Source organism: Lagopus muta, chromosome Z (assembly GCF_023343835.1).
Source record: "Lagopus muta isolate bLagMut1 chromosome Z, bLagMut1 primary, whole genome shotgun sequence".
NCBI classification, from domain to species: Eukaryota; Metazoa; Chordata; class Aves; order Galliformes; family Phasianidae; genus Lagopus; species Lagopus muta.
In genome coordinates this window covers 33,324,132-33,339,165 of record NC_064472.1, presented here as the reverse complement: position 1 = coordinate 33,339,165, position 15,034 = coordinate 33,324,132, and the positions used below count along the sequence as shown (strand labels likewise).

Sequence of the window (15,034 nt, the reverse complement as noted above, 5' to 3'; positions counted from 1 at the left end):
CAGCCTATCAATACCTGAAGGGAACCTACACCCAGGAGGGGAGTAAACTCTTCAAAAGGGCTGACAACAGCAGGACTAGGGGAAATGGTTTTAAGTTGAAGGAGGGAAGATTTAGGTTGGATGTTAGGGGGAAGTTCTTTACAAGGAGAGTGGTTAGGCCCTGGAACGGGCTGCCCAGGGAGGTTGTGGATGCCCTGTCCTTGGACGTGTTCAAGGCCAGGTTGGACGGGGTCCTGGGCAACCTGATCTGAATGTGTATGTTTGGTGGCCCTGCTAGGCAGGGGGGTTGGAACTACATGATCCTTGGGGTCCCTTCCAACCCGGGTGATTCTGTGATTCTGTGATTCTGTGAAAGCTGCCCTGAGGAGAAGGACTTGGGGGTGTTGGTTAATGAAAGACTCAACATGGGCTGACAATGTGCACTTGCAGCCCAGAAGGCCAACCATATCTTTGGTTATATTAAGAGAATGTGAACAGCAGGTCGAGGAAGGTGATCCTGCCCATCTATTCTGCCCTTGTGAGACTCCACCCAGAGTACTGAGTCCAGTTCTGGAGCTCCCAGCACAAGGACATTGAGCTGCTGGACCAGGTCCAGAAGTTGATCAGAGGGCTGGAGCACCGTCCCATATGAGGACAGGCTGAGAGACTTGGGGCTTTAAAGCCTGGAGAAAAGAAGGCTTCGGGAGGACTTTACAGAGCCTTCCAGTAGCTGAAAGGGGCTACAGGAAAGCTGGGGAGGGATTTTTTATAAGGGCATGTAGTGAGAGGATGAGGGAAAATGGCTTTATGCCATTTAGATCAGATACTAGGATTTAGATTTAGATCAGATCCAAGGAAGACATTTGCTGTGAGGGCAGTCAGACAGGGTACTCTATGAGCAAATCATTTCAAAGCCAAAGGAAATGTATTCTCTTTGCTCCTTCCATACGGTCTCTATACATTCAAGGTGTATATACCAGAAAACGTTATTGTTTTTCACAGTGGCATTGGGATTTCATGCTCAACTTATTTACTACTAGGACTCTCATTTTTCTTTAGAGTCCCTGGTTCCAAGGAGAAAGCCGTTCCGCTTGCTCAGCTTGAGCAATGTATTGGTTTTCATTATGATGTAATGATTTCCTTATTAAAAATTCTGTGAGGTCATAATGATATATACTTTTCAGGCAGTGTCTGGTGGATGATTGAAATTTTAGAACTGCTATCAATGACTCAAGATACCCTCCTGCACTTGCTTGGATTTTTCATGTTGTCACACATTACAAAAAATGATTGAAAGATTTTACCTCTAAAACAGAGGGCAAACAGACTGTCATAAATATCATAGTATATCCAAAAGGAATGGATGCATAAGGTGTAAAACATTATCTCAGGGAAAAAAAATAATGTTATCATTCATGTGAGGGATCAGCTGAAAAATTAATTTCATGGTATGTGAGATTCTGAACCAGAGGAAATGATTAAGTACTACCTATATGCGCCAATTTAACCTTAAGATATGAACTGATATGAACATTAAGTCTGTGCTCCTTTCCACATTAAGTCTACACTGTGTGCTATGTGATACTATTTAACTTCAGTCCATATCCTATATGAAATATGGTTAAGATCACTAAAGAATATTAATTGCTTTGGCAGAGGGACACACAATATAAATGGATATGCTTGTAAGATTTTTATTTACTTTCAGTTTCTACAGCCATTTTCATAATCCCATGGTCATTCTCCCTCAATTTGTTAGGTAATCCACCTTTTCATAACAGGAATAAAACGGTATCTTCATGATTCATATTACATACATTCACCCTTATTAACCATACTGAGCACCCTACTTTACCAACCTTATGCTCCCTATCTGCCCAGTGACAGAAATTTATTTAATTGATTATGTCAGAAACAAAGGAATAGGAAGCAAGGAAAGAGGATGTATTAGGAGGAAAGAGAATAATCAACTTGTCATTTAATATTCACAATACAAAGAACTGCAGAAGTATTCTCCCAAATTCTTATGACTCCTGAAAATTTTTCATAAGAATACAATCAGGAAAATGTTTACCTAGCTCAGAAATGAGAGAAAGAATCAATTATTAAGTAGAAATCTCTAATTAAACAGGCAGTTATATATATACAGATTCAGACTTCCATGGTTGCATATATGGCTGATAGAAACCAAGGCATCTATCTCTTCCCTTTTGGTAGCACCCACAGAACAGTCTAGTGTATCAGAATACTAAACATTACAATACTAAACAATATTCAAAAAAAATGCAGCTTATCCTTTAAAGTAATTCTTATTCTGTAATTTCAAAATGAAATGGAACACTGGGGGCAAGTGAGATCATACCCTGAGTGGTGGTCAGTGTCTCAAAACTCAGATGGAAATCAGTGACAACTGGTTTCTCTCAGGGGTCTGTATTTGGGACAATTATTCTTTAATATCTTCATCAATGACATCAACAGTGAAATTGAATGCACTCTCAGCAAGTTTAAGGATGACCCCAAGCTGTGGGATGAAGTCAACACACTTGAAGGATAGGATGCCATTCACAGAGCCCTAGTCAGGCTGCGTAGTGAGCCCACAGGAACCTCACAAGGATCAGCAAGTCCAAGTGCAAGGTCTCACATCTGGGTCATAGCAATCTCCACCATCAATAACAAATAGGGAACAAAAGGATTGAACACAGCCCTGCCAAAAAGAATCTGGGAGTACTGGTGGATGCCAAATTGGACATGAGCCTTTGCAGCCCTGAAAGCCAACCTTATTCTGGGCAGCACCAAAAGAAGTGCGGTTAGCAGTCAAGGGAGGTGATCCTGCCCCTCCACTCTGGACTGGTGAGACTTCCACCAGAATACTGTGTACTGATGTGGAGTCCTCAGCACAGGAGAGATGTGGAGCTGTTAAAATGCATCCGGAGGTGAGCAACAAAAATGATTCAACAAAAATGAAGGAATGAAACACCTCCCCTATGAGGACAGGCTGAGAGAGCTGGGGCTGTTCTGCCTGGAGAAGAGAAGGTCTGGGGAGACCTGAGAGCAGCCTTTCAGTATCTAAAGGTGGTCTGTAAGAATGAAGGGGACAGACTCTTTAGCAGGGTCTGTTGTGACAGGACAAGTGGAAATGGTTTCACACTAAAAGAAAGGATATTTAAACTGGACACATGGAAGAAATCTTTACAATAAGGGTGGTGAGGCATTGAAAGAAAGTTGATGAGAAACGTGGTGGATCAGCCGTCCCTAAAGATGTTCAAAGTCAGACTGGACAGGGATGTAAGCTGATCTAGCTGTACGTGTCCCTGTTCATTGTAGAGTTGGACTAGGTGACCCTTAAGGGTTTCTTCCAACTGAAAAGATTCTATGATTCTATGATCTCATCATGGAGAGATTTTGATTCAAGACTAGAGCTGAAAAAAAAATATTTTTACCACGGTATGTATTCCAACCTTGGAAATCTTGAAATTTCGTGGAATACTTGGGAAATAACAAATCATTAAAGTGATTAGTAAGTAAAATTCCTATTTAATATTGACAGTTAATAATAATTAATGATTTATGGGGGAATCCAATGATCAAGTCTAACTTGCAACCCAAATTGTTTTTTTCCATAACAATCTGCAAGACTACCAGAGCTTAAATGCAATCTCCTCTCTACAAATAATTCCCAAATCAGTGTTGGGTTTTTCTGTTTTTGTTTTTATGAGAATTCACAACGTATAAATATTATCAGACAAAAAGCATATGCAATCCACAGAACTTCATACCACAGAGCAGGTTTGAGAACCAAATCCAGGTCAGTGGTCAGCTTTAATTACCTGAGCAGATCACACTGAATTCAGAGAAGATATTTTTATAATGAATACCTAGTACACTTTCATACGGAATCCCAGAATAGTTGTGGTTTTCCATTGACTTCTCATTGCAAATACAAAGAAAATTTTATATCTTATTACAGAAAAAATGATTTGTTAGGAATTTGTTCTCTTTTTTTTAAAGTTGAAAACATAGGCAATTGACTTCACCAGAGTTGAAGTAACAATAAGAATACTTTTAGGAACACAAAAAGATGAACGTCTTACAAAACTGTGAAACATTCAAAATAATTTGGATACTAAGTGCTTTACTAGATACATGCTACCCATAAAGCTCAACAGCAAAAGGGTGAAAATCATGATGTTAATGTTATGAGAAGTCATCAAGAACAGGAGTTGTACTAAAACATACAAAATGCAGCAAACTGTAGGAATAAGCACTGGGGGTCTTAACATTTTAGTATAACTTAAAAGAAGAACTTAGTAACAAAGGGAGGACAAAAACAAATCTCATGAAATTCTATTATTAGCTGAACTTCATTAGGTGTGTTACTTAGGGAAATTTGTGGGTAAAAAAATGCAAATACAGTTCCATTTTTTTGTCTAATAATAAGAAAGACTTCACAAGGAAAGGCTGATCAAATCACATGAAGGTGAAGAAAATTAAGCTCCATATCACTTAAATCAATAAAGTAAAAATTACAATATCTCTTCTAGTGTTTATTGTTATATTCATAAAAATATATGCTACCATATTATGCTATCAGATATAAAGAGATTAGATGGGATAATAGATATGTGTACCATCTATCTGTGTAACATGGCAAGAACATGATAATCCTTGCGATACAGATTTGTTCTTTTATTATGGAAACATGATTTTTAAAATTTCTACATGCTATGGTAAATACATATTGATTTTAACTAAATCCTAAGAACTTCTTGTAGTCTCCACAATTTCTTTTTACAGTACATTCTTCCAGAATTTACCTATCTGTAAGTTATTTCATTTTGACAGCAATATAAGACACAACTTTCATAGTTCCAGTTCATGCCAACTGTTCTCTTTAATTTATGAATGAGACACATTTCCTACGTGCAATGTACTTCAACTGTTATTCATCAATAATTCAAAAGGTTTATTGTAATTTTTCTTCAGAGATCAATAGAAGTGTAAAAGGTATTTTGCTTTAATTTTGTTTTGTAATGAAAGCACAGTTTCATGATAAATATATTTCAGAAAGTAGTTCTTTAAAGGAACCGACCTGAAAATACTCCACATTTTCAATGCAACAAATAACAAAAATATTTCTTGGTGTACACACATTTTAAAACTTCAGCCACACTCATTTTAACATTTGAAAATTTCTCATTTTATTTCTAAGTCAACTTCCCTGATAGAGAATAACTTTGAGAACTGCTTCATAACAATGGCAATTAGTGGTTTATCAGAGAAAAAATTCTCCACTCAGTAACTGAGAATTTGAACAAATATTTTTAACTAGCCAATCACAGAATCATAGAATCACAGAATATCATGATTTGGAAGGGATCCACAAGGATCTTCAAGTTTGTCTTTTTTCATTCCCAGCAGAAATTTGGACTAGGAATTGGAAGAAATAAATTCTAGTCTCACAGAATCACAGAGCATTATAAATCTGACATCCTAGCCTGATTTTCAATTTATTAGGCTCAGAAAAAAACTCTAACAAGTCTTAATGTCACTATTTATTATGTAGGTGTTTTCTCTGTGTACTCAATTCTAAGCCTTCGAAAACCATGGGTTAGGTCCAGACCTTGAATCTAAATTCTATAAAATAAAATCTATAAAAAATTACAGATATTTTTCTTCTACCTATAGGCAGCATTGTTTAAATCTGGAACTCTCTAGTGAGACCAGAAAAACAGGCTTTCTCTTAAGAATATATAAATTGGGGTTTGTTTTGAGTTTAGAACTGCCTTCCATCAGTGAGATTTCTTCTACACATTCATGCAAAATGATAACAGCATTATGGCCTTAGAATAGAAATAAACATAGCATTTATATCCAAGAAAGTTTAGAGAAGACAGCAGTTTCATACTGGCCCACAACATTAGATTATATTTACAGACCATAGACAGTACAGGCAATATATCCTGCTTTATCACAGCAGTCAGGAAGGGGTAATCTGTACAATTCTACATAAGCAAAGGAGGGAGAAATCACTTTTCTCCTGACATTTTTGGGAACAAATCTTTCTAAAATCAGCTTCATAGGGTTATTTCATCACTTTACTGCAGCCAGTGCCCAAATTGGATGGCTGTGACGTGACTTTGCACTGAGGTTTAACAAAGCTATTATGTAAGTATATTTAGTTTTTTTATTCTTATTTCTACAATATTCTAGAAGTATACATGCCCTGTAAGAACGGAAACAGACTGAACAAGACAGAAAAAAACCTGAATTTTTTATTTGTTTATTTTTAGACTTTTACAATATGAAGTCATTAGGGCAGGACTATCTGTAGTTTTGTGTAGTTTTATTTTTAATGACTTTTCAGTGTAATAGCAAGTCAGAATTGCTACATATACTAATGGAGTCATTGTAAACTCCCAGCTTACCTGAAAAAGTTACCATTTACTTAAAAAGTTCAAAATTGTAAAATCTTCTATAAATTTTATAAATTTGTATCATTTTGATATTCTGTACGTACAAATACTATTACCCAATGCACGTCATGAAAAGTAACTTTTTAAGCCACTGAAGGAAAAAAATTCATTTAACTCAGAAATAAATGACAGTGAAGCAAAAAATTGCATATGAAAAGCTTAGTAAGAACTTGGGAGAAAGATATGTTCCCTCAAAATTCGAAGAGAACAGAAAATTCAATGGCCAAATTTAATTTTCGAGAGATTTTTATAATGCTTTCACAAAAAATCCCTTGGCTGAGCTGCACCTAAAATGCACATATGCTTCTAAAATACCAAATCAGTGAAGTTGCATATCTGCAAGAACGCATCTGAAAAATTTTACTTAAACCTTGACTTTATCTTCTGCAAAGGACCTGTCAGCTGACTAGTTGATGCATTCCTGTCCTTCAAGATCCAGGTTTCCTAGTGAAGCAGTCTTATACATGCACTTTACAAATGCCTATGGCATTCCATTAAGGGATGTATTTTCTGTGTCTTCATCTAAGAAAGCCAGAACTGATGCAAAAGATCTTTTCAGCAAAGACCTGAGAGAGGCCACCACCAGTAAGATAAGCGCTAATGGCAACCCGCGTATGATCTTCCTTTTTTATTCAATACATTTAGTCTGAACTTTTGTGACAGAAGTGATAACTACTGTATAAAATTAATTAGTACTGCTCTGCTATAAGCAGTAAATACAGAATCACAGAATCACAGAATGGCCAGGGTTGGAAGGGACCTGAAGGATCATGAATCTCCAACCCCCTGCCACATGCAGGGCCACCAACCTCCACATTTAATACTAAACCATTAAATATACTTAAAAAAAAAAAAAAAAAAAAAAAAAAAAAAAAAACACAACCAAAAAACCAGTCACTTCATGATAGAAGTGAATAAAGGGGGGGGGGGAACAAATCTTACTGAAAAGAAAAAATCCTGGATTTTTCCAAGAATTCATCTCTGATGCTTTACTAAGAAACTAAGGAAATGCTAAATCCCTTTGCTTCTACATTAAGTATCGGCTCCAGCTGTGATTTCTATATACTGATTGCAAAATGTAACTACTGTACTTCTGAACAGACGGTCTTAACTCAGTGTTGATGTGAATCCTTGGAGAATGCAAGCTTTGATTCTTACATGTGCAGACACTTGAAAGTCATTTTGCACAAATATGCATAGAATTGCTTTTGCAGAAATAAAACAAAGATAGAAGTTTACATTACTGCAGAGACTGTAAGGCTAAACAAAAAAAACAACAACAACAACAAAAAACTCTTCCCCCCCCCCCCCCCCCCCCAAAGAAAACCAAACACAAAAAAACCACAAAAAACAAACTCCTTGAAATTTAGTATTCCTAAGTCTAAGGAACAGAAAAACAGATGTAAACATGTATCTGTGTGCAGATCTTCGAGAAAAATACACAGAACAATATATGTACATATATTCAGAAAATCAACAGATGCCAGACAGCTCTTAGGTTGTATCAACTGTAAAATGTTTCAGAATGAACATCTGGAACGTTTAAATCTTAAATCCAGAGCTGATCCTCTAGCATTAGATTCTCTGGGGATTATAACGAAGAACTGAGTGCACAAACATCTGCCCTTGCCTCCAAATGGATTTATTTTCTTAGCTAAATTCAGGGCACATGACATCTTCTTCAAGTCCATGATATCAGTGGTTACAGTTGCTAAAATGCTACAGTTACCTTAGCCAAGCACTGCCAGATCACCACTGATAAAAAATTACTCAAGATCAAGATTAATTATAGAACTTTATATGTGCATGATTGTTTGTTTGATTCTAAGTGTCTAATCATCTCCCCGAACCCAGACATTGCCTAAATCTTTTACTTCTCAGTTTGTTGCTTTTTTTTTTTCCTCCTATCTGCATAACAGTTCCAGAATCTAAAGTCAAAAGGAGCACTGATAAGAAATAACGACAAAAACATTACTCTTGGAAAACGTGCTTTTAAAAATATCATTTCCACTGCCAGAACTTAAAACTTCTCTGTAGTATTTCTTATGACTCTAAAAAACCCTCACAAATATCTGCTTTACAATCACTTCATCTGTCTGAATCATGGTTCTCTCTAAAACATGCATGTGCCCTGCAGTGACTGTGTAGGTTCCGTACCTCCGTAATTTTCGCTTGGCAAGTAGCCTAAGCCTCTGCTTTAAATTTCCCACTTGGTAGCACTAGTATGGCACCTGAAGAGTAATTAGTTATAAGAAAGGGAATTTGAATTGGTTGCTGAGAAGGAAAAAAAAGTGCATGCATAATAAAGATTTTTCCTTGAGTACCTGCAGCACCATCTATTTATTTTTGCTTAGAATGCACCACCCTTTAAATAGACCGTTGACTGATCTCCTCTTTTTTTTTGAAACTTTCCAAAAGAACAAAGTTAAATAAAACTGGTTTCCAAGACTACACTATTTCACTTGGAGTCGGTCTTTTACATTACAGCTATACTTATTTTCGTGCAAATTCTGCCTTTTTTTTAGTCACCTTTTTTATAATCACCTTTCCTTTCCTTTTTATTTTTTTAAATTTTATTTTCCACATTGTTCTCCCACAGACACCTGATGGGTAGTCTTCCAGGAAGGCAAATCAAGAAGATGCCTGAGCAAGTAGAATATTCTACCTCAATTACTCATAGAACTCTGTAAAGTTTATACTGCCCATGAAACTTCACATTATTGTACTTTTTGCCAGACAGGCAGATCTCCATTGGTCCCAATGACCTTCAAGACTATTTTTGAAGAAATCATTACATGTATACAGTTATGCAAAATGAGTAACATAAATGAGATTTCTCCTTCTCTAGAAATTAGCAGTTCCCCAGCACTAAGAAAGTGAAAAGTGCTGCTCCTGATACTGTTTCTGCCTTCTGCGCAAAGAGAGAAATGGAGAGAAGTTTGAGGGGGAGGGGATTTGATTTCTTTTTTAATGTCTGCCTCCTTCCAGCAAGTCCATCTGTTGTAGCACAATAATTCTGGAAGCAGGATGTGTGTGTGACCAACAGGAGACAATTACTGCAAAAGTGTTTGTTGATTCAGCTCTATAAAGGGCAGGCCAATCACTACAGTACAAGTAGAAAAGAATTCCAGCTGAGGTGCTGCATATAGATTAACACAAAATACATATATAAAAATGAGAATGGGGAAAAGGAGTGATAGTATGGGAAAAGATTAACAAGAAATGAAGACTGAAGTAAAGAAAGAAGCTGTAATTTTTGGGACTGTTAAACAAATAGTTTTACAGTCTCTGTCTTCATAAATCATATTCTGTAGCATTCCACCTTGACAGACAGAGCTAGGTTTAAACAGACATGGAATTGGTTTGAGTTTCCTCTGGAAGAAAACTCTAGGTTCATTAACCATTCTATTCCTAGGGAACATGAACACAAGTGCTTGCTCTAGAAATGACATTTCTTTATAGAACAGTGGTTCATAGTATTAAATTCTCATCAAAGTTCCCACATCACAAGACGAAATGGAAATCCTCTTCACCATTACAATACAGGTAGAGTATCAAAGGGAAAAACACTTCTTCTCCAGAAGGACTAATAGACTGGGTTAATAAAGTATAAGCAAAGTAAAAAGGACGTCAAGTGTATAAGGTCTCAGTACCATCTGTACATAATAAACGATTGAGAATCTCATATAAAACATGCTGTTTTGCAACACTTCATAATTTTGATCATAATAAATTAAGAAACAAGTAATGTTACCAAAATTCCACAAAATAACAGAATTAAACCAAACATCTTAAGACACCATAATGAAATGGACTTTACCTGTATGGTCAATTTACTACTTTGTAGTCTCTGACCAGCCAAACGTAGTTGAGTTGTTAGTTTTTCATTTGTTTCTTTAAATTCCTTCACAGAAGACACTGCTGTCTGTTTTTCATTCAGTAAAACACCTATCTGCTGCTGCAACGACTTAATTGTTTCCTGAAGTAGAGTAACAGAATAGCCTTGTTTCTGGAAAATGATGTTTCTGCTTTTCGTTCTGCTCACTAAACAGAAAACGGCATGTTACTAAACCGACACAGATACTAAACCATGATAGATAGGATGATTTTTGGCTTTTCTCTAGCCCTTCAAAACTCTATTCTAGCTGCTAAATTTTTTTCTAGGATACTATACTCAATATTTCTCAGTAGGTGAACTGAGAAATTAATTCAGATACCCAATAAATGTTTGATGCTATTTTTCTAAAAGTGCCAACTCTGCAAATTCCACATGGACTTGAAAGTTAAATGGCTCTAGTCTCTGAATGATAATACCAGAAATAAAGACTTCACTATTTTGTAGACAGGTTTGTTTTATTTTTTTTTAAAGTTTGATCCAAAATGCAGTTCAATATTTTCCATGGTTGTGCTGGACAAAGGGCAAGCTAGAGCAAAACACAGTGAAAAGCTTTACTTTAATCAATAGATTCAATAGCTAGGAGCTAGGAAAATAGAAAATATCTTAATTGTGATAAAAGATGTTGCTTAACAGACATGTTCTGTAAGATCATTTCCTTTTAAAATAATGATTTAGAAATATATTTCTGCTAATTTAAACAAGCAAATCTTGCATATGAAGCGAGCCTCTGCAACATAATGGAAGAAGTTTCAAAATACTTGGCAGGAATTTTCGTCAAGATTATTTATAAACTTTCCAAAAATATATAGTATTCCTACCTTTCCTTAGAAATGATGGATAAGCTGTTATGACACAGTGGATCTTCCTCTTCTTGGACTGTAACTTTTCTAGGTCTTTTTTCTGTAAATGGCTCTAAACAAAAAACAGAAAGCATGCGTCTTAGCAGTACTTCCATATGACAAATAACACAATTCCAAAGTTTTCAGGTTTGAATTAAAACAGAAAAAAATTATTATAAAAAACACACAAAAAATCTTGAATTATAATTACAGTTAGTATCGGTTTTCCAATACCAGTCCACAGAGTACAGATTTCTGTCTTTCCACTAGATGTAGCAAAAATAACAAACTATTACAGGTAGATAATTATTCTTCCCCAAGAATCCTCATGGAGAAAAATTGAGTGTCTGACAAAGGTATCCTGGGGTGCTTTTCAAAGAGTGTTGCAGCAGGTCAAGGGAGGTGATTCTCCCCCTCTGCTCTGTCCTGGTGAGATCACATCTGGAATACAGTGTCCAGTTCTGGGCTTCTCAGATCAAGAACAGCAATGATCTTCTAGAGAGAAGCAAAGGCACAAAGATGATAAAAGGTCTGAAGCATTTCCCATTTGAGGAAAGGCTTAGGGACCTGGGATTGTTCAATCTGGAGATGGGAACACTGAGAGGAGACCTCATCACTGATTATCACTAACTAAACGTAGGAGAGAAGTTGAAAAAGCTAGGCACTTTTCAGGGGCATGCAGTGAAAGAACTAGAGAAAATGGGCAGTGTTCCATACAAACATGGGGAAGATCTTTACTGTGAGGATGACAGAGCACTGAAACAGGCTGCTCAGAGAGATTGTGGAGATATTAACAGCTGTCTAGACTCTCTCCTGTGCAACCTACTGTAGGGAACCGATATTAGCAGGGGAGTTGGACTTGATCTCCAGAGGCACCTTCCAACCTCTACAATTCTCTTATTCTGTGATTTACCAGATTTTGCATCTGAGGCTTTTCTAGCCTCTCTTTGTGTGAAAATACCATTATGCAACTGGAGTGTCCCCCTCAAAAGTTTTTTAAGATTTTTATTATTATTTTTGCTGTTTGGAATACTGGTAAAACCTGCTATACTGCAAAGAACACCAACATTTCTGAACTGTTTTGCAATGCCATCTTGTATACTTTTACAAGACACATTTTCAGATGAATTTCCAGTGAAGCATATACTCCTACTTAGCATTCCTACTTCCTATGAATGCTCAAAATTCCCTAGCTTGCTAAGTAAATGTATCAGAGTATTTCTGTTTATTGTTTCCAATTGAAACAGAACAAGTGCATTGCAGGCAAAAAGGAAAGACAGTCAGTCGAGAAAGTCCGGAGTCAGCTGAATGTCTCATCTTATATATCCTGAGTAAGGAATGGCAGGAGATAATGGGAGCAGCACACACTGTCAAGAGTTTCACAAACATCATGTGCATGTGCTCATAGTGTGTATTCCATACCAAAACAGTTGTGGAGAAATTTCCCCCTTTCCAGCTTTTTTGGCAAAACAATGGATCTTCTGGTAGAAACATTAAACCAAAATATATAACAAGACCAGAAATTTTGTATTTATTATAAGACTTTAGAGAACAAGAAAAGGAAATCTGTTTTCAAACTCCTCAAACAGTTATTTCACTGTACATAACAGAATTTCAAGGCAGTTTTCAAGCAGCACCAAGTTACTTAGTGCTTTAGTGCTGTTTCTTAACCTAATAAATAATAGTGTCTACTTGTATTTTAAACTCCATGATGTAAAGTGATTTCTTTGGGCAAACACGGGAGAGGAAAAGTAGTCTAGACATTGCTCAGAAGTCCAAAAATGAGTCATCTACTATGGGTTGTAAAGAGCATCTGAAGACCTGAGAAACAACCAGCTGTCCCCATTCTAGGAGAAAACAGTACATGGATATTAGGAATAAGACAAGTGGTTCAAATCTCCAAAATAAATGTAAATGAGCTAAGTCAAAGCTAAAAGCATACTTTTCTTTTGACAGAATCACCTGGACAGACTTAGAGCCAAAACAATCTAAAATGGACATAACACTTTCTACTCATCGAATGAACTGAAAAGTAGTAATGCTTGACTAGTCAACACATCATTTTACTAGTGAGCAAATGGAGATATTCTTTGTTATGGACTGTGTCACTCAGATAAATTCTATGGTTTATCCAAATGAGAAATAGTTAAATTGAATGACTATGGCATTCTTTGTCTGGACTGTGAGACAGTAGGACTAACCTACAGTAGGTTTACATTTTTTAAACAGCTTTTGCACTCCAATGTATCTTTCAAACACTTTGCAGACTAATTCAGAAAATATTCTGAATGATAATAAAGCTCTACCTAACCACTGAATACCTGAAAGAAGATTTTCTTCCCAGATTACAAGAGCCAAATTAATTAAAACGAGAACAGCAGTCATAATATTAACTATTAAATTTCAAGATTCTGCACTAGAGAACAAAACATATATACCTTCTTCTTGTAGCGCTGGCTTTTGCCTTCTAAATGTGCAGTGTTGCAGGGCTTTTTGCCATCTTGTATTTGCTTTTTTCCCTGTTGTTTATTTCTGTCTGGTAACAGATCAATATCCTGCACTATCTTCATAGTCACTGCTTCCAGACTCTCAGGAGTTGGTATTTCAGAGTCACTAAAACAGCACATGAGGGAAAACAAAACAAAACAAAGCTAAGCATCAGCAGTTCCTTTTAAAAGTTCCAAATAGCCAATAAGCAAGCATACAGAAAATACTACATTCAAGAAAGAAGAGAAAGTACTATAAAATCCAAAGAATACTAACGTGACTTATTCAGCAGATATTTACAAGTACAATAAAAAAGAAATCTCTGAAATTGTTTTCTCATCTCTGACAGTCCCTTCTGTCAAATGGAATTTCAGTACATGAATAGAGTTCCTGGACATCATTCACAGAAGTGACAGACTTGAAAAACTGTCACTTAATAGTCACTTAATAGTGCTTCTTGACTGTGAATGGCTTACACAGATACATTAAGTGTCCTCTGCATTTCCATATTCGATAGGAAGTAAAAGAAATGCACTATACTTAGTAACAATTTGTTTCAATTTATTTGTACTTTTGATGGAGACGAGCTCATAAACAACACTTCAGTGAAAATTCTAATATCCCTTTTGTAGCACTTTTAAATTCTATACAATTTAATATGTATGACACACAGATTGCATGCCAGATAGGAACTGGGTGTAAAAACTACGTTCAACTACAAACTTTTCATTTTTCCCTTCAATTTATGATTTGATGTCAAAATATCAACACACTTTTAATTTCCAGTTGTTCATAGCCTTGCCCCAGATAATCATTTTTTTTCTAAATCAGTTCAGTCTACTTTAAAACGTAAATCTTGAAATATCACCTTCTGTACCATCAGTGGTTCTTTATCACCATTTGTGCAAACCATTTGTGAAGGAAACATTTGACTACAGCAATTTTGTTAATTATTAAACCAAGACATTTAAAGAGACTGAGTTCAGACTCTTAGAGACAACTGACTTCACAAAGTTCCATCATGATAAAAATCAATGATTGGAGATGGATAGTACTTAACCAGACAGAAGGCCTGAAATTCAGAAGAGTTTATACAGGAACACCATGCCCACCAAATCCTGTGCTGACAGACTGGCATTTCTATTGATTGGTAAGAACAGAAACCAACGTAATCTGTGCCATAGCAGAGATATGTTTCTAAGCGTGTGCATGATTTTCTCATCTGAATTCCTCCAAATAATAGTTTACTTAGACAGCAAAATGACTTAAATTTATAAATTCAGAGTCACTGTCTGACATACCACTGGCATAGAATAGCATATATTAAAACCAAGAACAAGCTAGATAAGAAATCTCCC

At 36.1% G+C, this 15,034-nt stretch overlaps 1 protein-coding gene across 6 annotated transcripts in view; it reads right to left on the bottom strand.

Moving 5' to 3' along the window:
- CNTLN (centlein) overlaps positions 1-15,034 on the bottom strand; it is a 185,955-nt gene that overhangs the window by 48,583 nt on the left and 122,338 nt on the right. For all 6 annotated transcript variants that reach the window (XM_048931533.1, XM_048931532.1, XM_048931534.1 and 3 more), the window contains 3 exons: positions 13,628-13,802; positions 11,169-11,262; positions 10,273-10,496 (listed from right to left, as the gene is read on the bottom strand). In XM_048931533.1, the coding sequence (XP_048787490.1) occupies positions 10,273-10,496; positions 11,169-11,262; positions 13,628-13,802 (493 nt within the window). The remainder of the gene's footprint in view (positions 1-10,272; positions 10,497-11,168; positions 11,263-13,627; positions 13,803-15,034) is intronic.